Below are 26171 nucleotides of genomic sequence, written 5' to 3'. Positions count from 1 at the left end.
CTTACTACCTGGCAGTCAAATCCCAAAATGGTGCAAATTGTCATTACAAACACTCATTACTAAAACAAAATGTGTCTGTTACGACAATTTCTAGGTTATTGCCATCAGAAAGTAGCAACTTTTTGTATAACTTTTGTATAAAATGGGTATACCCCTGCTCAATACTGCTTATCCAATGATACAGTATTTTACTGTCTTTATAGCAATCAATGATATTGTAGATGTCACGTCCTGACCATAGAGAGCTCTTATTTTCTATGGTAGAGTAGATCAGGGCGTGACTGGGGGGGGTTTATCTAGTTTATTTAGTTCTATGTTGTTTTGGTTCTAGATTATTTTTTCTATGTTGGGATTTTTGTATGATCCCCAATTAGAGGTCATCGTTGTCTCTAATTGGGGATCATATTTAAGTAGTTGTTTTTCCCACCTGTGTTTGTGGGAGATTATTTGGAGTTAGTGCATGTTGCACCTCTTTTGTCACGGTTTGTGTTTTGTTTGTAGTTTATTGTTTATTTTGCAAAGTTTCACATTAAATTAAAAGATGTGGAACGATACCCACGCTGCGCTTTGGTCTCCTTCCTACGACGAACGTGACAGTAGATATCCATTTCCACCCACTAATGCAATTTAACATTACCCTGTTATTACCGCCACACAGTCCTTACCACCCAGGGCCGGTAGGGGGCCCCCAACCCAAAATATACAATGAAATACACTGTACCTTAATAACAAATGTGCCTCACAATGGGCCTCCGGATCTCGTCATGATATTTCTGTGCATTCAAATTGCCATCGATGAAATTTAAAAGTGTTCGTTGTCCGTAGCTCATGCCTGCCCATACCATAACCCCACCGCCACCATGGGGCAGTCTGTTCACAACGTTGACATCAGCAAACCGCTCACCCACACAATGGCGTATACATGGTCGGTGGCTGTGAGGCCGGGTTGGACGTACTGCCAAATTCTCTAAAATGGCTTATGGTAGAGAAATTAACATAAAATTATCTGGTAACAGCTCTGGTGGACATTCCTGCAGTCAGCATGCCAATTGTACGCTCCCTCAAACCTTGAGACATCTGTGACATCTGTGGCACAAGGTGCACCTGTGTAATGATCATGTGATCATGCCACACCTGCCAGGTGGATGGATTATCTTGGCAAAGCGGAAATCCTCACTCAAAGGGATGTAAACAAATTTGAGAGAAATCAGCTTTTTGTGCTTATGGAACAATTATGGGATCTTTTATTTCAGCTCATGAAACATGGGACCAACAGTTTACATGTTGCATTTATATTTTTGTGTATCTGTGACCAACAGATGCATATCTGTATTCCCAGTCAGGTGAAATCTATAGATTAGGGCCTAATTTATTTATTTCAATTGACTGATTTCCTCATATGAACTGTAACTCAATAAATATATATATATATACAGTTTATAGAAAGAAATTGAACTCAGTCGGGGTCTCGACTTACTATTGAGAGTAGAAATATTACAATAGACCATGTGTAATTTCAAAATTTGGTTGTGCATCAGCAGTTTTCTCTGGTTATGTCAGGAGTGTTGGTGCAAATGCCAGCTTGTCACAGGCCGGCGGCCCTGCTGTGCTGATTTCTGCAACGTGGATAGATAGAAATTTGCCAGTGTTGGGAAGTAGTGAACTACATGTAGTTCAGCTAGTAATTTAACTACATTTTGCAGTACTTTGGTGGTAGTTGAACTCAATTCAAATCTTGGTAGTGGTTTCAGTAGTTAAGTTATTTTTTTTGCTATATAGCAGTGGTAGTTAACTACTGGAACTTATTCAAGCCCATTCCCGCCACCCCAATAATTTTTAAATGTCAATACTATCTCAACATTTTGGACACTATCTCTGAATTTTTAGATACTAAGTCAAAATTTAGAGATACTAACTTGAAAATTTGAGATACAAACTTGAAGTTTCCAAAATAATTTTGAGATAGTATAACGTACAGGATATGTTTCTTCATTTGTTGTAGCATTATGTGTCGATTTTCATCTATCCACATTGCAGAGATACGCACAGCAGGTAAACGTGTGGCGAACTGCCATTTGCCTCAACACTTTTGATCAGATGGCAGTTGATCATAATGAAGCACATATTAATTGTGCACAAGTTGCAAATCAGCCTAAACAACAGTACTTTGTCCGTATTTTCAATGCTTTTGCATCAATATTTTGTATTAAACCAAATTAAAAGTGTTGGGGCATATGCCAGCTCGCCAGCCCCCACATAACGCTACAAATGAAGAAACATGTCCTATATGTATGTTATGTACTCTATTATGTTATATGTATGTCATACCCTTCAACTAGGGCCCAGAGTTTTACCTGGTTCGGTTAGCCTACAAGATCAGGAAAATCTCTTGGCCCCAGAAACACACTCCTCCGTCCCCTCCACCACTCTGGTATGCCACCTCTGAAACCACCACATAATGTTACAAATTAAGAAACATGTGTGATCTACTGTCGAACATTTTACATACTATCTCAAAATGCTGACGTAGTACCTAAACATTTAGACTTATGTATCTCGAAATTTCGACTAATTAAAAATGTTGTCTTGCGTATCTCTAAAAAAACTTTAAAAACTTTAAAAAATTGATGCTGAGTGTTTTTCTAATTTAGTGGGGATTTTGTTTTTGTTATATTCATAATTTTTGTAATGTGATGTATCAGGGGGTGCTGCAGCACCCTCAGCACCCCTAATTCCCGCGGCTATGCACACAGGCCTACCATTAGTCACTTACTATAATACTATTAGTGTATCTGTAATGTAGTTTTGGCAATTAGAGACGTTCGCGACGGCTTTTCAAGGAGGAACGAAAGGAAAACCATATATGTGCTTGAGTTTTCAGAGACGGTGGGAAATCGGACTTTTCCTCGGCTCGGTGTACTTTCATCATGCCCCTTCACTTTCACTAGTGCTGGGTGATATATGTTGAGGAGACCTTGAGCTACATTGATGTGCCACATTTTCCCGGGGTTGTCATACAATTGATGTGAAACCGTTACTTTGTGGGGATGATCCATCAGGTGAAGCAGTGATTCAAGCCAAAGGGGATGGTTCTTGGCATCAAGCAGCAAGCGAGGCATGTGCCAAGAAGGGCGAAGACCAAGAATTGAAAGCGGAGTTTAATTTCTCGTTTTTTGGAGCTCCTGTGTGCGGAAGACACCGAAATAAAACTGTTTTCCTTCAGGGAAACGCGTTATCCACCCAAAGCGTCCGGACTGTGTGATAAATCAACAACATAGCGGAGTGACAAAGTACAGGTTCAGTCAAAGGAGTTTATCGGACCGCGGTGGGAAGAGGAACACTGATCAAGACAGCAGCACAGCGGCATAGGTTTTCATGTCTCCTCTCCACACACCTGTAAAGGTAAGTTTATGCTCTCTATAATAATGCATTATTAGATGATAATGCCAAGTGATTTATTTAGTTTCACCACTGGATGACAACATCGCATGTTTAACGCCGCTGGACAAGCCTTTGATAAAAATATGTTTATGTTTTTTGTTTCTCTGTTTTATGTATTTATGTATGTTATTAGTAACTATCCCCTCAATCTACATACATTAGGCTATAAAATGCCTATTGTTTCATGTTATTAATGCCACGTGTTTGTCTGCCTCAAAGTGAATTAGGATAGCCTTTGTATAGCAGATAAGACACAGACAGTACAGTATAGGGTGTTACTGATCATATATATGATTTACTGGTGTAATAATAACAAACTGTCTGAGCATGTCAAACAAAACTAATTCATCTGACTGAATACCGGGCATTGAGTCATTGGTAGCATATTCTAATTAGTGCGCAGAGACGTGATCAAAAACCCACAGTTTAATAAAAAATACTTTTTTTTTGGCCACAGTAACATTTCTGAAGCTGTTCACCATAATCTTCACCACAATTTCAAGTGTTTAATTGAGTCTTTCTTGCCGGTTTTGATTGCCTGCCCCCCGCCCTTTTGCCAAAACCGCACTTTAGCCTAGAGTACTGCATGCAGGAAAATGTCCAAGATCTCACTCAGAGATGCTGAAACAATGTTCTCATTGCGGACTTTTTGGTCTGGTTTCCTGGACAGAGATTAAGCCTATAGTCCTGGACTAAAAATAACTTTAAATGGAAATGATCCTTAAAGTCGCTCAGGAGGTGCCTTCTTGCTCAACCAACATGAAGTTCTCCAGCAAATCAACTGGAATGTCATCTATCCAGAGTGGACAAATGAAACATCTCATGATCCCTTACGATCTTAATTAAAGCCATGAAGACTCTATTAGATTACTAGAGGGGCTATGTCATAATCCCTCAAAATGCCATAATGGGGCAAAAATGGCAGCCATCTAATTGCAAATGAATGTCAGTAGAGGCATAGGTGATGCATTTCCTGCTTTTACTTATGCAGGAAAATAAAAGTAAGGCATGTGATGTATCAGAATTGGTGTAATAGAATTATAGTCAATCCAAAATATTGTCATATACAGTTGAAGTCGGAAGTTTACATACACTTACATTGGAGTCATTAAAATTCGTTTTTCAACCACTCAACAAATTTCTTGTTAACAAACTATAGTTTTGGCAAGTCGGTTAGGACATCTACTTTGTGCATGACACAAGTCATTTTTCCAACAATTGTTTACAGACAGATCATTTCACTTATAATTCACTGTATCACAATTCCAGTGGGTCAGAAGTTTACATACACTAACTTGACTGTGCTTTTAAACAGCTTGAGAAACTCCAGAAAATGATGTCATGGCTTTAGAGGTTTCTGATAGGCTAATTGACATCATTTGAGTCAATTTGAGGTGTACCTATGGATGTATTTCAAGGCCTACCTTCAAACTCAGTGCCTCTTTGCTTGACATCATGGGGAAATCAAAAGAAATCAGCCAAGACCTCAGAAGAAAATGGTAGACCTCCACCTGTCTGGTTCATCTTTGGGAGCAATTTCCAAACCCCTGAAGGTACCACATTCATCTGTACAAACAATAGTACGCAAGTATAAACACCATGGGACAACGCAGCCGTCATACCGCTCAGGAAGGACACGTGTTCTGTCTCCTAGAGATGAACCTACTTTGGTGCCAAAAGTGCAAATAAATCCCAGAATAACAGCAAAGGACCTTGTGATGATGCTGGAGGAAACAGGTACAAAGTATCTATATCCACAGTAAAACGAGTCCTATATCGACATAACCTGAAAGGCCGCTCAGCAAGGAAGAAGCCACTGCTCCAAAACTGCCATAAAAAAAGCCAGACTACGGTTTGCAACTGCACATGGGGACAAAGATTGTACTTTTTGGAGAAATATCCTCTGGTCTGATGAAACAAAAATAGAACTGTTTGGCCATAATGACCATGGTTATGTTTGGAGGAAAAAGGGGGAGGCTTGCAAGCAGAATATCAACATCCCAACCATGAAGCACGGGGGTGGCAGCATCATGTTGTGGGGGTGCTTTGCTGCAGGAGGGACTGGTGCACTTCACAAAATAGATGGCATCAGGAGGAGGGAAAATGATGTGGATACATTGAAGCAACATCTCAAGACATCAGTCAGGAAGTTGAAGCTTGGTCGGAAATGCGTCTTGGAAATGGATAATGACCCCAAGCATACTTCCAAAGTTGTGGCAAAATGGCTTAAGGACAACAAAGTCAAGGTATTGGAGTGGCTATCACAAAGCCCTGACCTCAATCCCATAGAACATTTATGGGCAGAACTGAAAAAGCATGTGCGAGCAAGGAGGCCTACAAACCTGACTCAGTTACACCAGCTTTGTCAGGAGGAATGGGACAAAATTCACCCAACTTATTGTGGGAAGCTTGTGGAAGGCTACCCGAAACGTTTGGCCCAAGTTCAACAATTTAAAAGCAATGCTACCAAATACTAATTGAGTGTATGTAAAGTTCTGACCCACTGGGAATGTGATGAATGAAATAAAAGCTGAAATAAATCATTCTCTCTACTAATATTCTGACATTTCTCATTCTTAAAATAAAGTGGTGATCCTTCCTAACTGACCTAAAACAGGGAATTTTTACTAGGATTAAATGTCAGGAATTGTGAAAAACTGAGTTTAAATTTGGCTAAGGTGTATGTAAACTTCTGACTTCAACTGTAATTATAAATAAAAGGTATACAGTTGTTTTTTTTTCAACACATTTTCTGTATAAATAGCCTCTACAATATATTTATAGTATGGCATTGTGGGTACTTGTTTCTGATTGAATTCAATGGCTTTAGTTCATTCGTATTGTACATGTTCTTTGTTTGAGCTGCTTTTAAAAACATTATTGGCATTGTTGTATTCGATTTTCATAATAGTGAACTAGGACAGATAGTTTGGTTAGCTAAACATGCATGTCTGTTTGTTTGGTTACCAAGGCAACTACTTTAGCTGTCTAGTAAACTTGCTATCTACTTCAGTGGATGTTGAACACATTTCTACCAGCAAATTAACACATTTCTAGCGTTGACATGTGTTAAATTATAGCAATGGTTTAAAAGGGATAATCAACTTGGCGCTCTATCCGTTCTCTGGAAAATAATGCAACTCCTTGGAAGATTAGTTCCAAATCCGCTAGCAAGTTGTTGAATACACCTTCCATGTAGTTCATCATTTTGCATAGAGTGCATGGCCGCCAGTTGATTATCCCTTACGTAAACAGACCATAAATGTCTCAGATTTTGTTTTCTCGGAAAGTTGTGAGTGCTATTATATGATACAATATCATTACTTGTTACATTTACAACTTCTCTAAGTCCCATCGTAACCGAATTGAGCCAGTGTATGGCTGTAGAGATTGACTGCGTTGTTTGAATAGAATGTTGGCATATTGGCAGTTCATTTGAAGAATGTATGGAATAATTCCTCTAAAACGGACAGGCTAGCTAGCTAACACACATACAGTGCAGACATTTTTTCACATTCATTGTTTTACACAATATCTTATCACAGCACTGGCAAACTAACTCCCTGACCAACATGGCTCTGACCAACATGGCTGACCGTTGGACCATCATAAGAAGGTTCATGTCCATTCTAGTATTCTAATGCCTAATTATATGATTGAACACCCCTTATTAGTCATGGGAGAGATCCCTATCATGGCAGGAAAAGAGAGTGAGGATTGAATAAGTGTAGTAATACTTTAATCTGAAACAACCACAGTCATCCTTGTGTATATTTATAGTAAACCTGAATGAATTAATCTCAGCCAGGTTTTAAGCGAGGATCAACTGGTTGGAGCTATTTTCAGAGAACATCCTTCAATGTCACTCACTGCCAATATAAACGGGCAAGATTTCCCCTGCAAACATGTTGTGTGCGTATGCACCTTTTCAATAGCAAACACAGATTACTCACTGGCATTGGACTGAACTGAATTAGAATTCCTTGTCTTCTTTGACAAGCCTTCTGAAGATCTTTGTTGGAGGATTTCCAAACGTGTAATTCCTAATTATCGTTTGTCAATCCCTCCAACACAAACGTTTTTCACAACTGTGTTTTTTCTGTCTCTTACTTACAACGCATTCGGAAAGTATTCAGACCCCTTGACTTTTTCCACATTTTATTACGTTACAGCCTTATTCTAAAATTGATTAAATTGTTCGTTTTTTTTACTGATCAATCTACACACAATACCCCATAATGAAAAAGCAAAAACATGTTTTTTGATTTTTTTTGCAAAAAAAAAAATAAAAATACAAAAAAAAAAAAAAAAAATATATATATATATATATATATATATATATCACATTAACATAAATATTCAGACCCTTTACTCAGTGCTTTGTTAAAGCACCTTTGGCAGCGATTACAGCCTTGAGTTTTCTTAGGTATGACGCTACAAGCTTGGCACACTCTTCTCTGCAGATCCTCTGCAGATCCTCTCAAGCTCTGTCAGGTTGGATGGGGAGCGTCGTGGCACAGCTATTTTCAGATCTCTCCAGAGATGTTAGATCGGGTTCAGGTCCGGGCTCTGGCTGGGCCACTCAAGTACATTCAGAGACTTGTCCCGAAACCACTCCTGCGTTGTCTTGGTTGTGTTCTTAAGGTCATTGTCCTGTTAGAAGGTGAACCTTCGCCCCAGTCTGAGGTCCTGAGCACTTTGGAGCAGGTTTTCATCAAGGATCTCTCTGTACTTTGCTCCGTTCATCTTTCCCTCGATCCTGACTAGTCTCCCAGTCCCTGATGGTAAAAACCATCCCCACAGCATGATGCTGCCAGTACCATGCTACTGCCAGCACCATGCTACACCATAGGTATGGTGCCAGGTTTCCTCCAGATGTGACGCTTAACATGAAGGCCAAAGAGTTCAATCTTGGTTTCATCAGACCAGAGAATCTTGTTTTTCATGGTCTGAGAGTCTTTTAGGTGCCTTTTGGCAAACTCCAAGCGGGCTGTCGAGCCTTTTACTGAGGAGTGGCTTCCGTCTGGCCACTCTACCATAAAGGCCTGATTGGTGGACTGCTGCAGAGATGGTTGTCCTTCTGGAAGGTTCTCCCATCTCCACACGGGAACTCTGGAGCTCTGTTACAGTGACCATTGGGTTCTTGGTCAACTCCCTGACCAAGGCCCTTCTCCCCCGATTGCACAGTTTGGCCTGGCTGCCAGCTCTAGGAAGAGTTTTGGTGGTTCCAAACTCTGTCCAATAAGAATGATGGAGGCCACTGTGTCCTTGGGGACCTTCAATTCTGCAGACATTTTGGTACCCTTCCCCAGATCTGTGCTTCGACACAATCCTGTCTCGGAGCTCTAAGGACAATTCCTTTTGACCTCATGGCTTGGTTTTTGCTCTGACATTCACTGTCAACTGTGGAACCTTATATAGACAGGTGTGTGCCTTTCCAAATCATGTCCAATCAATTGAATTTACCACAGGTGGACTCCAATCAAGTTGTAAAACATCTCAAGGATGATCAATAGAAACAGGATGCACCTGAGCTCAATTTCAAGTCTCAGAGCAAAGGGTTTGAATACTTATGTAAAAAGGTATTTCTCTTTTCTATTTTTAATATATTTGCAAAAATTTCAAAAAAACTGTATTCACTTTGTCATTATGGGGTATTGTTTGTAGATTGATGAGAACATTTTTTTATTTACACCATTTTAGAATAAGGCTGTAACGTAACAACATGTGGGTAAAGGAAAGGGGTCTGAATACTTTCCTAATGCACTGTATTTTGAACATGGCCGTGTAGCGTGACCTTATACATAACCTTAGGAGCTGGACTGAAGCTGGAGTCTTGGGGGAGAAAGGGTATTGTCTGGCTTTTTGGACCATATCAAATGGAAGAATGGAAATAGGAATTGGTCATGGAATCTGAACGGAGCAACAGGATGCGACCCAAACCCTCCCTCTCTGCCCTGAGTGTTCAGGCCGATGCAGTCTGGAGCTTAAATGCCGTTAAGTCCTGTTTGCTTTGAAAGCTGGCATTCCGTTCCTTCCTCAGCCCAGCTCCATCCTTTTTGTAATAGAAACAGCCCCCTCTCTTTCAGCAACTTGTCCTCTCTACGTTCCCCCTAACCCCCTAACTTCAGGAGTGTGAACCCCCTTGCCCAAAATGCTCAGAGGGAATAGGCTTAATCCCCATTTCCTCCTGGAGGAATTTGGACTGATGAGCTTCCCAGCTCTGTACAAATGGGTCCCCCAGCAGAAGTAAAGAGCGAGCTAGCCAATACCAGCAGGGCACATTTGAATATACAGCACAGCCAGAAACCTGCACACAACAATGTAGTCTTGGCTTTGGTCTCTAGATTTTTATAAGATCAGTGATGTATGGAGACAGAAATACAGTATGTCTATGTGTCTCATTGGTCTATGTGGGTTTACCTGCCTATGATGAAAGTATGTTCTTTGAATTGCAAGATATGGTGATCTGTATTTTGTGACTGTCTGACACTCCTTTGTTTTGTCCATTGGAGCTGACACACTCGGCTATGATTTGTCGGTCACTTTTTAGGACTCTCTAAATCCTAAATGCACAATAATAGTAGAGTATTTGGTTGGGACAGAGAAAGAACTACCATATTCCTCTATGCTGTTCAGAATGAGCTTTAGCGGCGACAGTGAGAGAACGGGATACTCAGAATGAGCTTTAGCAGCGACAATGAGAGAACGGGATATCCAGAATGAGCTTTAGCGGCGACAGTGAGAGAACGGGATACTCAGAATGATCTTTAGCGGCGACAGTGAGAGAACGGGATACTCAGAATGATCTTTAGCGGCGACAGTGAGAGAACGGGATACTCAGAATGAGCTCTAGCGGCGACAGTGAGAGAACGGGATACTCAGAATGAGCTCTAGCGGCGACAGTGAGAGAACGGGATACTCAGAATGAGCTCTAGCGGCGACAGTGAGAGAACGGGATACTCAGAATGAGCTTTAGCGGCGACAGTGAGAGAACGGGATACTCAGAATGAGCTCTAGCGGCGACAGTGAGAGAACGGGATACTCAGAATGAGCTTTAGCGGCGACAGTGAGAGAACGGGATACTCAGAATGAGCTCTAGCGGCGACAGTGAGAGAACGGGATACTCAGAATGAGCTCTAGCGGCGACAGTGAGAGAACGGGATACTCAGAATGAGCTCTAGCGGCGACAGTGAGAGAACGGGATACTCAGAATGAGCTTTAGCGGCGACAGTGAGAGAACGGGATACCACAATATGACAGACCTCACAGCTCACTCAGTGGCCTGGAAGCTTTTCAAAGGGCTGTCAGGTTCGAAGATGTCACAAGAAAAAGAGACAGAGAGAGAGGGAAAGAGAGAGGGGGAGGGGGGAGAGAGAGAGTGAGTGATGTGTTCACTGTGATTTGATGAGACGTTTCGTTTTTTCTTAGAGGCAGCTGTGTGTGGTTATGTGATTTTATTCACATGTACAGGTGTGTATATTGTGGGTGTGTGTGGCTGTGAATGTGTTCCTCTATCTGTCTGGTGACTCAGGACCAGACTGTCTCTTGGGAGTGTTTTCCATGAGTCATCAATCCCTCCTCTCCCTCTCATGCACACACATAAATATGTCTCCTCCCATGGGTCCATGGCCCCCACTCATTTCTTGTGATGCCTTCATCCACAGTACTCCAACTTTCAGCCCCATCTCCCTCCCAATACCTCTTCATCTCCCTCCCAATACCTCTTCATCTCCCACCCAATACCTCTTATTCTCCCTCCCAATACCTCTTATTCTCCCTCCCAATACCTCTTCATCTCCCACCCAATACCTCTTATTCTCCCTCCCAATACCTCTTATTCTCCCTCCCAATACCTCTTCATCTCCCTCCCAATACCTCTTATTCTCCCTCCCAATACCTCTTCATCTCCCACCCAGTACCTCTTCATCTCCCACCCAATACCTCTTATTCTCCCTCCCAATACCTCTTCATCTCCCTCCCAATACCTCTTCATCTCCCACCCAATACCTCTTCATCTCCCACCCAATACCTCTTATTCTCCCTCCCAATACCTCTTCATCTCCCACCCAATACCTCTTCATCTCCCACCCAATACCTCTTAATCTCCCTCCCAATACCTCTTCATCTCCCTCCCAATACAGTCTCTCCCTCCCTGACTTCATGCACTATGTATGACACCTCTCCACCTTTCCTGGCACCTCTGTGCCCACTAACCCCCCCCTTCTGTCTATGGTAAAGTGCTAAAACAGCATACTGTGTTATCACCTCCTACAGTACAATACAATACAATACAATACAGTGCCAGACAGACAGACAGACAGACAGACAGACAGACAGACAGACAGACAGACAGACAGACAGACAGACAGACAGACAGACAGACAGACAGACAGACAGACAGACAGACACTTATTCCCTTCTACAGTACATCTCAGCGTCTATAATTAGTCCTGTGCATGCACGAAGAGAAATGGAATTTCCCTCCTGGCATGTTGTTTGACTGCCTCTTGGATCCTAGTGCCTTCCCCATTACCTTTCTTTACGGCCCCATTCTTTACTACAGCCGATGACACATTTATAGAGGTCCAGAAACTTTGGATGTTACAGCTTTCCCGGGCCAATTTGATGGATTTACTTCCTCCCTTATGGAAGCTCTTTAGGGGATTGATGGCCTTTGTGTGCAATCATGACACATCCCAGAAAGGAACAGAACACAGGATCATTTTAGTCTCTTGTCTCTGATTGCTGACGTCACAAGGTCGATGTCAACTACCCCACCCATGCCAAGTAGTGTCACAGTTACACCAACTTTTCCCTGGTGACTTCGCCACATTGTTTGCTTGGTAATTGCTCACATGTAGCATATTACTGAAGAACACAGCTGTTATTTTGTTGGAGCGGCTGCTTGACGCAGTTAACCAGAAGTGCAACTTCTCAGTTTTGGACAGAGGAGCCTCTGAGAGTTGTAAAGCGGGCCTACATAGGCCAACAGATGTTGATTCAACCCAGCTCAAAATAGAAAGCCTGTCCATCACACCCAATTTAAAATCTTCTCAAATCACATTTAGTGTTCGTCATTGGCCACAGCAGCACGACTGTGTCCATCTGCTTCAAATAACTTCAGGTGACCAGTCCAGATCATAAATAAAGTGTCTGCTATGAAATGGCACGTAGTACGTGTTGATTTAGTGGTTGAGACGACTGAGTGTTCAGCTCATTAATTGAGCGCCGAGATAACAAAAGAACAACTGCTGCACGGCAGCACCATGTACAACGGAGACCACATACCGTGTTCCCTACATTCAGCAACCTAAACACAGCCACTGGACCAGATCTCTTTAAACTACTACTCGTACCTCTCTTGACCAAACACTTTCAGTTTATTGTATGTGCCTGTGTGTATATTTCTGGGGGCGACTGTATGAGTTTGTGTATGTGTGTTAGTGTGTGTGTCGCCCCCCCTACCCAGCGTTTTCCATTATGATCAGGGGCTTGTCCAGCCCTCCCTCCCCACTCCCTCCCTTACACAAAAGAAGCCCTTTGTTGTCTGGGAGAATAAGGAGGTGGCAGGAGAGAAGAGTCTGGGCTGTGGCCCACTATGGGCTGCTGGGCCTCTCTGACCAGGGGGAACATGAAGGTCAGATGGTCCTTTAACAATGGCCACTGCCCGCTCTGCCTCTGGATGGACAATGGAGCAGCCTCCCTGTCGCTGACGCACGCCCCCGTTGTTGTGGTCCCCAGCGCTCATCGTCCCTCCCTCTCTCTCTGTATTTATTTCTGTTTTTGTAGCACCCCCCATCCACCCTTCCTCCAAAACTGACCCCCTCTGTGACCGTGTTAACTGTTGAACATCCCAAGGTTGCCCCCCCCCCCCCCCTCCCCACACGCATACTGTATGTTCAAGAGTACTGTGTGTGTGTGTGTGTGTGTGTGTGTGTGTGTGTGTGTGTGTGTGTGTGTGTGTGTGTGTGTGTGTGTGTGTGTCTGTGTGTGTGTGTCTGTGTGTGTGCGTTCAATTGTTCAGTAGGTTGACCATTTCTCTCTCGTCACATCCTTGACACAGATTGCAGGGAAGTTTGATGAGGTCACGCTGTATGTTTTTGAGAGATGTTTGGATTGTGAGCTATAAGCTGTCAGCTCAGATGGTAGAGCTGAGGAACCTATGGCAGTGGATGACCCGCAGACGCTTCAGAATGTCCAAATATGTTTTAAGTAAAACCAGCTTATCAGTTTTAGAGATTTAAAACAGTTAAATGTTTGTATTATTGTTTCTCCTCACTGTTAGCTAGTAAAATTAGCTAGCTAGCTTGCTGGATAGCCAATAACTGTTATTTAAATCTGTTTGGAATCCTATCTTGCGTCATGCCTATAATTTTGAGATAGGACCAGTTGGCCGGCCAGATGGGACCGACCGGGATGGAATTGTTAATAGGAATCAGGCAATTGTTTATAATCATGCAATTGGTAATAGGAATCAACAGAGTCAAGTAATGGCTCGACTGTCTGCATGGTTCTGTGGATGGGATCAATGAGTTCAACAGCATAACAGACACTTGATCAATGAGTTCAACAGCATAACAGACACTTTATCTCAATGAGTTCAACAGCAAAACAGACACTTTATCTCAATGAGTTCAACAGCATAACAGACACTTGATCAATGAGTTCAACAGCATAACAGACACTTTATCTCAATGAGTTCAACAGCAAAACAGACACTTTATCTCAATGAGTTCAACAGCATAACAGACACTTTATGTCAATGAGTTCAACAGCATAACAGACACTTTATCTCAATGAGTTCAACAGCATAACAGACACTTTATGTCAATGAGTTCAACAGCATAACAGACACTTGATCAATGAGTTCAACAGCATAACAGACACTTGATCAATGAGTTCAACAGCATAACAGACACTTGATCAATGAGTTCAACAGCATAACAGACACTTGATCAATGAGTTCAACAGCATAACAGACACTTGATCAATGAGTTCAACAGCAGATCATACACTTGCATTAGAATAATGAATTGCAGAGCATGACAGTTAAGCTGACTTCAGAAGATTCACTTTAGAGTAGATGTCGGGAATTAGAACACAAAGTGATTTTTGTTGGATTTTACGTCTATGATTAGACTCATGGGGGTTTTGATTAGAAACCTTTTGTTTTAACTAGGAATATAGCTTCATAATCCCTTTATCCATTTTATTATGGCCTTAATGAGCCACATTATGGTTTGTTTTTTTAATAACTGTTTTATGGAAAAGGAACACATCCGTTGCTAAAACTGTACATCACTATAGAAAAGTACAGGCTGAGCCTGAACTAAGTAAAAAATATACATCTAGTGCAATTTTATTTCCCTCACACGACAGGCATACACCGACACAATCACACACAGACACACAAAACAAACACACAGAGCACACACAGATGCACACACACACACTCACACTCTGAAGCAACTGTCCAGCTGTTCTCTCCCGTATTTGGGTTCTGTCAGCGCGAAGGTTGATTTCTATCCGTCGGCCGTGTCAGATAGCATAGCTGAGCTGAAAGCGCTCTCGGATGCACCTGGAGCGGCAGCAGGAGCGATCCAACCAAAATGTGCCAAATGACAGGGCCTGAAGAGGCCTCTCACAGCCTATCCTTCATAATGATAAAGTGACATGTACCAGGAACATGGTGTGCTCAGAGAACAGTACAGTGTACACTGTTGTACAAGGGGGCTTGGAGGTGGCTGCTACGCTTCACGCTTCAGCAGAGCCTCTTTATCCTGACTGTAACCTCAGAGTTAACCAGCTGTTGGCCCATTTCCACCCCTCTCTCTCAAACAACCCAACAACTTGCACCCCCCCCCCCTACACACATACACACACTACCCCAACCCCACAGACAAACACTATTAGAAACTACTCTTAAGAGGTTTTGTAGGGGGAAGCAAAGTTCATTCTTACCACAATCCTGTTTCTGGAATTCAGGAATTTCACAGCAAACAAGCGGTGGAGCCAAGAAAGTATGTATGGGGTAGACCGGCAGGGCCGAGTGGTGTTCTGATGTCTTCATCGTAGCGCTTACAGGAAGAGACGTGGCTTTTAATGAGGTAATACAGTACTGGAAACAGGCTCTGGAAATGAAATGGGGGAGTTGTGGTGAGATATGTTTTTGAGGACACGGCTTGGAATAGCTCCAGGGCAATTTCTACATTTCTTATGGCTGCAAAAAGTCCAGAACAGATCATTAAACTTGGCTAATGAAGTAACGTTTGACTTCCATCGCAGACATGAAGCATTATGATAGATGAAGAGAGGCCTCTGTGGCCTGCGTCATGCCAACACAAACACAAAGACACTGTTCTTTGTTCCCAATATTGAAGATTTCAATTTCAACTCCTACACAACCCACAGAATGGTACTCAGGACAGTGACAGATTAGAGGGATTGCTTCATTCCCAGTAGATGAAGCCATTTCCTTGCTCTGTCATGGTGTGAAATTCTTTTCAAAACAAGCAAGTTAGAAGATTTCGAACAGAAATGTCCAATTTCGGTGTCAAGAACATTTCCCTCCGATACTGGACTTGGAGTACCCTTATCGCTGCCACTCGCCGTACTTCCTCGATGATGTTTCGGCTGTGGAGTTTTTTTAGGAGAGTCTTTACAATGTAGGACATCCCTGCTGTCTGCAGCTGTCCCGCGAAAAAGTGAAAAATCTGGGTCAAGAGAGAGTGACGACCGGGGCAGGTGCCGAGGAAGTCAGGGCCCTATCTCCCAGTCATAAACAAACACCCTGCACTCACATCTGCAGTCATGAAGTGCTTTGAAAGGCTTGTTATGGCACACATCCACTCTACACCCACCCAATTTGCATACCGCCCCAACAGATCCATAGACGACACAATCTCAATTGCTCTCCACACTGCCCTCACCCACCTAGATACAGTAAGAGGAATATCTATAGTATGTGAGAATGTTGTTCATTGACTACAACATTCAACACCATTGTCCCCTCCAAGCTCATCACCAAGCTTAGGACCTTGGGACTGAACACCTCCCTCTGCAACAGTACATCACTGGGGTTGAGCTCCCTGTCATCCAGGACCTCTGTATCAGGCGGTGTGAAAGGAAGGCCCGGGAAAATCGTTAAAGACTCCAGCCACCCAAGCCATAGACTGTTCTCTATGCTTCTGCACAGCAAGTCTGACACCAACAGGTTCCTGATCAGATTCTATCCCCAAGCCATAAACCTGCTAATTAGCTAACAAAATGGCTTCATGGACTATCTGAGTTGACCCTTGTATTTGTCTTTATGCACACTCACAGGACTCTATACACACACACACTGACAGTCCAACACACACACACACACACACACACACACACACACACACACACACACACACACACACACACACACACACACACACACACACACACACACACACACACACACACACACACACACACACACACGCCACATACCATCTTCATTTCCGCTGCTGCTACTCTGTTTATCATATATCCTGATGCCTAGTCCCCTTACCCCTATACATATCTACCTATATCTATCCAGTATCCCTGCACATTGCAAATATGCTACTGGAAATGATCCTTTATATAACTTCTTACTTTCTCGTGTTCTTCTTTTTTCTTATTTTTATTTGTTGTGTGTTTTTGTTCTACCTTGTGTTATTTTTAGTACTACATTGATATTGATTTTCTGCATTATTGGGTTTAGAGCTTGCAAGAAAAATGGCATTTCACTGTATTTGTGCACATGACATTAAAACTTGGAACTCGAACATTGCTCCTAAAGACCGCCAGCGCCACAGCCCTGTCTCCACAGCACATTCTCAACACACTGCTATAGAACCAGAGAAGAGCACATTCTTGTCTCACAGCCCTGGTCCCCTGCCTCCACAGCACATTCTCAACACACTGCTATAGAACCAGAGAAGAGCACATTCTTGTCTCACAGCCCTGGTCCCCTGCCTCCACAGCACATTCTCAACACACTGCTATAGAACCAGAGAAGAGCACATTCTTGTCTCACAGCCCTGGTCCCCTGCCTCCACAGCACATTCTCAACACACTGCTATAGAACCAGAGAAGAGCACATTCTTGTCTCACAGCCCTGGTCCCCTGTCTCCACAGCACATTCTCAACACACTGCTATAGAACCAGAGAAGAGCACATTCTTGTCTCACAGCCCTGGTCCCCTGCCTCCACAGCACATTCTCAACACACTGCTATAGAACCAGAGAAGAGCACATTCTTGTCTCACAGCCCTGGTCCCCTGCCTCCACAGCACATTCTCAACACACTGCTATAGAACCAGAGAAGAGCACATTCTTGTCTCACAGCCCTGGTCCCCTGCCTCCACAGCACATTCTCAACACACTGCTATAGAACCAGAGAAGAGCACATTCTTGTCTCACAGCCCTGGTCCCCTGTCTCCACAGCACATTCTCAACACACTGCTATAGAACCAGAGAAGAGCACATTCTTGTCTCACAGCCCTGGTCCCCTGTCTCCACAGCACATTCTCAACACACTGCTATAGAACCAGAGAAGAGCACATTCTTGTCTCACAGCCCTGGTCCCCTGCCTCCACAGCACATTCTCAACACACTGCTATAGGACCAGAGAAGAGCACATTCTTGTCTCACAGCCAAACATGACATATATTATTTTTGTGTGTGTATGGAGAAAGAGAAAATAATTCTTCCATGCGGCAGTGTCTGCCCTCCTCCTCCCCTCCTATTTCCCAAACAGCATCTTTCACGTTTCAGCCTTTTAATTGCTTTAGCTCCAAGTTCTGCTGTCTTTTCCCCCCCTCTCCCTTTCTACACCTTCCTCTTTGAGTGAAAGGAGCGGAAGGCACTTCGGTGCTGATAAAGATCGCTTTTGGCTTCGCTCTGTCTAAACCAAAGGGAGAGGGCTTCACTGGACTGGAATCATAGCTGGAGAAAGGCCTTTTTGAATTAGAAGCTCTTGCAACTCTGGTACTTTCTCAGGTATTTGTTCATTGTCTTTGTTTAAGAGGCCTCAGCAGTGTCACCCAACCAGTAGAGAGAATATATCCATGGAACATCCACTGTGTGTGCTGTACAACTGGTTTAAAACAGCCACCTGAAAGCGGTGAATGGCGAAAGAACGAACACATTCTCTGCTAGTGCACATTGCAGAGACCTTGTTATATTCCCATCAAAATGAAAGTACACTGTAAATGGGGGTCCAGTTCAGATTTACTTAGGTACACACTCTCTTGTGGGCAACGGATAGAAAAATACGTTTCTTTGCAGATATAATCATGCTTTCTTCGCAGTGTTGTCTATCCTACAGAATGTCCTATGTTGCGCAATGACAACTGTATTTTGCTAATTTCTTTTGTGATGTTTTGGTTGATTGCCCTTTGCAGGTTTCCACTTCCTGTGATACCATCACACCATGCCTGAGGGGGCGGGCCGAGGCAGCCAGAGAAAGCCCAGCAACCAAGGTCAGAGGTCAACACTGGTACTGTCACACCTGTGACGCTATTGTTGTGTAACGTCAGAGTATTCTATTCAACATCAGATGTTTTAATATGCTCTATGTCAATGTAAATTCATATTTTCAATGTGTTTATCTTGTTTTGTTATTGTTATCTTAGCAGTTTCACACTGTAGCTACAATATAGTAAAAGATGCACTCTGGGATCTTAAGCACAATACATGTGTAACGAATTGGATTCATAACATATCACACAAATTGCAAAATTTGTATGAAATCATATATCACACGAAATGGATGACGTAGTGCACAATTGGATGACATAGTACACAAAAAACGGGGACCCCTTTCGGCTCGTGAGCACCACTTTCAAAACTATTGGCTGAAATGATACAAAAGTTTGAGAGTGCATCTTTAATGATAGAGACTGAAAGAACTCATTAATGAGATAGCATTATGAAGAGCCACCAAGGTTGATTCTTGGTGTAACATTGAAGTTCTTGTTAAGGGTGTAGAATTAGACTGCATGTTCTGAATACTGCATGTTTTGTTTTTATACTGCAAAGTATAATGTTGAACAATGTCTAGGGGTAAAAAGAGAAGAAATCTCTCTCTGCACGTATGATTATACATGAAAAATAGGCTACAGAGCACGCCCAAGATAAGGGTGTCCGGTTAGCATAGAAATGACAAAATGTACAAATTGTCAAATTGACGAGAGGGAAGTGGAGAGACCATGGGAGGGCTCTGAGCGTGACTATATTTAGGCCTTAGTTTGTCCCCCTTCCACCCCCCAGTTTTTCCCAACAAAGAGAGTGCTTACATTAACGGAGGCAATCATGACTGAAAATGTTGTGGAACTGCACAGACAATTTGGATTGTTTAAGGGTGTTCACTTCTTATTGGAAAGTCCTCTGTAAACATAGGGAAGTTGGAAGGCCTTAGAGAGGCCTAGCTTTGGCTCGGCATTGTAAAGGGTCACAAGATAACATTTCTGGGATTTATTGTACTGCATTGCACGTTCATTTATTCCAACATAGAAAATACTGTTTCACATAATGCAAAGTATATTATACTGCTTTTATATATTTTTTGAAACATTTGTTTTTTCATTCTTTCTTTAAACAGGAAAGCCTTTTAGTCACTAAGGGGTCCACTATATTTTCACTCACTTCAGGGGTTCTCTTTATATGATGTCTTTTTTCAGGTTACAGTTACATTCTCCTAACTAATTTGTCCCGTCTAAAGCATTATGTTTCACTGACTGCCTGTCCCTCAGGTGTATTTAGCTCAAGTGAGAATGTTTGTTTTGTAGAATGCCCAGTGAGTTTCATCTAGATTAGCACAAAGAAACACAGCGTGCTTGTTCGTCTTACTCACAGAGCCCAGTGGAGGCCCACCAGGCAGCCCACGGCACTTTTGGTCAAACACATCTCACAGAGACTGAGCCAGAGGACAAGGGAGCTACTGTGTTGCCCTGTGAGCACTAGGTCAGCGTGACTTGGCCAGGTTGTGGTTAGTCAGCGAGGCAGGGGACCAGGGTGACTCCCTACTAGATTGTTGTTGCTGATCAATCAATCAAATTCATTTTTACATCAGCAGATGTCACAAAGTGCTATACAGAAACCCAACCTAAAACGCCAAACAGAAAGCAACGCTGTTGGAATCTGCTAATGACCCCTTCACTGAGCTCATTTGCACTTTCCCCCTAGAAACTGCACCGAAGTCAAACGTGCTCTCAGCTAAAAACAGTGTGTTTTGATTCCAACCACATCCTCTGGTGGGTTGTCAGGTGCAGGCCTCGTTCAACACACACAGGCTGTTCTGTTATGTCAGCGAGCAGAGGACCATCTCTCCCCTAAACTATGTCATCTGTTTACTTTCTCTTTCTCAAAGGCCGTCTTTGACACACACACTGACTTGAAACTCCCCCAAATAATCAGTATTCCAAAACACCAAATAAGGTGAATGCAACATGAAAAGCCAGCATGTCCTTTTGGTTTTCTCTGCGGGGTTCAGAGCTTTTTTTCTGTTTCAGAAAGAGCAGAAAATAGCAACTGTGCCAAGCTTTCGCCTCCTCTCTGCCCTTGCTTCATCATTGGCTTGAACCCTGAGGTGTACTAAAACAGGAAAAAAATTCTCTCTCTCTCTCTCTCTCTCTCTCTCTCTCTCTCTCTCTCTCTCTCTCTCTCCTTCCTCTCTTCCTCTCCCTCCCTTTCTTTCTTTCTTTCTTTCTTTCTTTCTTTCTTTCTTTCTTTCTTTCTTTCTTCCCTCCCTCCCTCCCTCCCTCCCTCCATCCCTCCCTATGGTGGTAGGGCCTATGGTGGTGAAAACTCTCCTGCAGCTACCCTTAAACCCTATGCTCCTTTCTCCTCTGTTTCTCTGCTTGTCTCTGTCCTCTCACTCTTCTGCTCCATGCTCTCTCTCTCTCCCTCTCTCTCTCTCTCTCTCTCTCTCTCTCTCTCTCACACACACTCTGCATGTCTCTTGCTAACAATGACAGTTCCTGTCTCTGTAGTCTCTGTAGTCTGAACAAAGTCAGACTCACAAAGTGCTCTAGAGAGGCCATTGCCAGATGAACGAGGTGAGATGGAGGTGTGCTGTCTGGGGGGAAAAACGATCAATTGTAATAACTGTTAGTTGAGTTGGAGTGTGGTTGACGTAACTGAGTTTGGTTGAACGGCGGACGGGCGGTGGATCCAGGCCAAACAGTTCAGTGTGGGGTGTGGAGCTGGCTGGTCAGTGGTCTGAGAACTCTGCCTGTATGGGACTGTCTGGGAGCCGAGCCCAAGTGTGGCAGTAGCAGCAGCAGTGTGGTGAATTACTCGTTGACAGGGACATGGTTGTGGTTTTGCATCCCGTTCTGGAGGCCAGGGGAGAGGCTGAGCTCACTCTTTAGCAGGTAGGGGACTGTTGCTGTTTGCTGGAGTAGGTCTCTAATAGATTATAACCGTCAGTAGATGAAGGCATGCCCCTTTTGGCACTGCAGGAGACTTTTAGCACTGCTGATTGAGTTAGTGGGGCTGTCCTTAGCCCTCATTGGACCATTACTGGATAAATGGAAATAGTAGACTGTTCAAGGCACTGACCAGTGTGGTTATGCTTTATTTTACAGTAATATTTACCTGATTTGGCTTTCTGGTTACATGGTCAATAGCTCATTCTTGTTTTTATGGGATTACAACACCACCACTGTGTACAAGTTTGTAGAAGGTAGTTTAACAATACTGTATTTAATTGTTATATACTGTACCAGAAATGACCCATTTCTGCAAAATAATGTCTTAACAAATACTCGGGAAATGGCAGCTGAAACAAATAAAGCGCTGTACACAACTCAGCAAAAAAGAAATGTCTTCACACTGTCAACTGCGTTTATTTTCAGCAAACTTAACATGTGTAAATATTTGTATGAACATAACAAGATTCAACAACTGAGACATAAACTGAACAAGTTCCACAGACATGTGACTAACAGAAATGGAATAATGTGTCCCTGAACAAGGGGGGGGGTCAAAATCAAAAGTAACAGTCAGTATCTGGTGTGGCCACCAGCTGCATTAACTACTGCAGTGCATCTCCTCCTCATGGACTACACCAGATTTGCCAGTTCTTGCTGTGAGATGTTACCCCACTCTTCCACCAAGGGACCTGCAAGTTCCCAGACATTTCTGGGGGGAAATGGCCCTAGCGTTGAGATTGCCTGCAATGACAACAAGCTCAGTCCGATGATGCTGTGACACACCGCCCCAGACCATGACTGACCCTCCACTTCCAAATCGATCCCGCTCCAGTGTACAGGCCTCGGTGTAAAGCTCATTCCTTCGGCGATAAACGTGAATCCAACCATCACCCCTGGTGAGACAAAACCGCGACTCGTCAGTGAAGAGCACTTTTTGCCAGTCCTGTCTGGTCCAGCGACGGTGGGTTTGTGCCAATAGGCGACGTTGTTGCCGGTGATGTCTGGTGAGGACCTGCCTTACAACAGGCCTTCAAGCCCTTAGTCCAGCCTCTCCCAGTCTACTGCGCACAGTCTGAGCACTGATGGAGGGATTGAGCGTTCCTGGTGTAACTCGGGCAGTTGTTGTTGCCATCCTGTACCTGTCCCGAAGGGTGTGATGTTTGGATGTACCCATCCTGTGCAGTTGTTGTTACACGTGGTCTGCCACTGCGAGGACGATCAGCTGTCCGTCCTGTCTCCCTGTAGCGCTGTCTTAGGTGTCTTACAGTACGGGCATTGCAATTTATTGCCCTGGCCACATCTGCAGTCCTTATGCCTCCTTGCAGCATGCCTAAGGCACGTTTACGCAGATGAGCAGAGACCCTGGGCATCTTTCTTTTGGTGTTTTTCAGAGTAAGTAGAAAGGCCTCTTTAGTGTCCTAAGTTTTCATAATTGTGCCCTTAATTGCCTACCGTCTGTAAGCTGTTAGTGTCTTAACGACCGTTCCACAGGTGCATGTTCATTAATTGTTTATGGTTCATTGAACAAGCATGGGAAACAGTGTTTAAACCCTTAACAATGAAGATCTGTGAAGTTATTTGGATTTGTATGAATTATCTTTGAAGGGCAGGGTCCTGAAAAAGGGAAGTTTCTTTCTTTGGTGAGTTTACTACTATGAGTGTTGGGTAGGTTAGTGTGCACAGGACTGGTCACCTCAGATATGGCTTTGGACATATATCCTGTGTTAGTACAATAATGTTAACATGTTTAACCCTGATTGTGGCAGTATTATTCAGAGTATTACATGTATCCACTCCAGACCTTTGGGCTCCCTCTCCGACCTTCTCTCTGATCTCATCTCAGCCCACGTCTGTGTTTTGGTGGGCTGTCTTAAACATTTTGACGCCAGGGAAAATACTGCGATTGTATATACCTACCGTGGAGCAGCTTTGGTGATACGTCAGTGTAGAAAAATCTTTCTGAATGTTCCACTTGAGCCCACATGGGTCTCTTGAGTTGAATCCATTCTACTCTCATGACTCAATTGCCAGTTTTCCCCCAAAATATTTAATTACAGTGACATTACTGTGTAAAAGAGGATTAGTTGAATCAACAATATCCTACTCAGCCATGATTAAAGGGTTCCAAAAGGGTCCTCCGGCTGTCCCCATAGGAGAACCCTTTTTGGTTCCAGGTAGAACTCTCCCAAAAGGGTTCTGTCTGGAACCAAAAGGGTTCTACCTGGAAAATAACTCTTTTAGGTTCTAGATAGCATCTTTTTTTCTAGGAGTGTTAGTTTTTCTGAATGGGAGTGTAGGAAAACAACAGCTGCCGCCCAGGCTCCAGGGAGAGGATAAAGACAATGGCTCAGGTATCAGCTTTGACTAGAGCAATATAGCACTGCGTAATGCAGTGATTTGACTTATGACCATGGAAACTCTATCCATGTACACATACTGCAAGTTTATAGTCTGTGTTAGCCTCAAATAAGGTAATTCCCAATTGGGCAGCCGTGAGGTTGAAAATTAAACTTTGGACACTCTCCATGGAAAACCACTAATATTCATTGTGTAACATGTCTGCAATTAGAAAGTATAGTAAGATTTTGGAGCAATTATACTGATTATATCATTTTTCTATATAATTAATTAGTAACGATGCATCTGCCCTTTTGCAGTCAAGTGTCTTAACATAAATATCCAGTGTGTTTATAGAATAAGGGCTATTTGACCACCTTTTAACCGATTGTAAAAACAAACCAATTTAAAAAAAAGTTAATGAATCCTTGTTTATAATACATTTGACTTTAATAGGATAGCTTATCATAATTTACCTTTTTGTTTCCTGAAGTGATAAAAAAATGTTATGCACACATGCACAAGGAGTCTCACCCGGCATCTTACTAAATGGAGATTACCCCCAGTCAAGCATTCACTTCTATGTTTAGCTGGAGGGCATATTCTGCTGTCTTTCTCTTTTTTCTCTACTGAAGCCAAGTCATTTTCTGTCCATATAAGACTGGAGTCATTCTAATGCTTTTCATGGAATCAGCCCAACGTAGATAAACACTGCCCTTCAAGCAGCTCATGAGTTTACTTAAATCAAATTCAGACAATTAATTCTGCGAAAATGCTTTAGAATCGTGTGTGAATGTCCTCGAGCAAGGAAACCATTGTGAATCTCTGCAACAGCTAATGGTTAAATGAAGCTTCTGATAGATGGGGATACACACCTCAGTCACAGACAAACAATTGCGCCATCATGGTTCATTGCGATTCATAGTGATATCCTGATTACAAGGTGGGATTCCGGTAACACTTTAGGAAGAAAACAGTGGCCCTGGCTTCTGTTGAGGATGGCATACAGTAGCTAAATAAGGAGTTGTTTTCGTTGTCGTCATGTAAGGGTTCGTGAGCGAGAGAGGGCATGTACCAGTCCTTTAAACTGAACCATTATGACGCAGGAAGTGATGGATTGTTCCTCTCGGTTGGCCCTCCCTTTCTAAAGTGGGCAACCATTGTAGCACCACCAGTTCTACATTTTACTCTCGACACAATGAAACTATTTCTTCGTAGCCTGGGCTTATTTCATGCTCATTTACCATGACAACCAGTCTATATTCTCTCAAATTGTTTGATTGCAGACAGAACCTTTCTCTGTCTAGTGTTCTGTTTCCTGTGTTCAATTGGCCTTGCCTGACAACGCTGAGATGGTCCCAATAAAGGGGGTCGCTGGGACCTCAGCGAATTTAGTCCACCGACCGGCAGATCAAGCTGGGGGGAGGAAATTGGTCTCTCTGTTTCCTGTCAGCCCTGAATTGGCTTTGTGTGTTTTTGCACAAAAGTGCAGGAGGTTGCCAGAACAAGAAGATTGACAGCGAGATTGTAGCAACCAAACTGTGAAAAAAAGAGAAGGTTTTCTCGTAATTACACCTTTTTTTTTGACACCCCTTGTTTCCTGCATGGCAGCTTTGTGGTCATGTTCAGAGGAACACAAAGTAAGCTGTTCAGTCAGCCTGCTCTGACTTTCATGGCAGAAACCAACCTACATATTAGTCTTGTAGCTGTACTGTAAGTACTTTGTCTAGTTGTTCCAAAAAAGATGAAGGCAAAGTGTTCTAGCACCTGTGTCAACCTATTTCCCAACTGCTGCTGGCAGCCCAACCTGGTAATTTGAACTGATTTCTTTTTATACACTTCAGCGAAGTGTGAAAGTGATCCAAGAAAAGCCTGTCGGGTTAAAACAGGCCTGCGTGGTTGGTTGGTTGGTTGGTTGGAGTAGTTTGTGTTGATT

General features: G+C 43.1%; 1 protein-coding gene across 5 annotated transcripts in view; it reads left to right on the top strand.

Annotated features, from left to right (window-relative positions):
- The first annotated feature begins 2857 nt into the window (after positions 1 to 2857).
- The window catches only part of LOC106612677 (uncharacterized), a 53687-nt gene continuing 30373 nt past the window's right edge, over positions 2858 to 26171 (top strand). For 2 of the 5 annotated variants that reach the window (XM_014214082.2, XM_014214081.2), the window contains exons 1-2: positions 2858 to 3402; positions 18866 to 18943. In XM_014214082.2, coding sequence (XP_014069557.1) covers positions 18895 to 18943 — 49 coding nt within the window. In that variant the 5' untranslated portion in view covers positions 2858 to 3402; positions 18866 to 18894. The other 3 variants (XM_014214083.2, XM_045724406.1, XM_014214084.2) reach the window with 3 other exon arrangements.

Source organism: Salmo salar, chromosome ssa09 (genome assembly GCF_905237065.1).
Source record: "Salmo salar chromosome ssa09, Ssal_v3.1, whole genome shotgun sequence".
Taxonomy (NCBI): domain Eukaryota; kingdom Metazoa; phylum Chordata; class Actinopteri; order Salmoniformes; family Salmonidae; genus Salmo; species Salmo salar.
The sequence above is the reverse complement of the archived record's forward strand: the minus strand, read 5'-3'. Positions and strand labels throughout refer to the sequence as shown.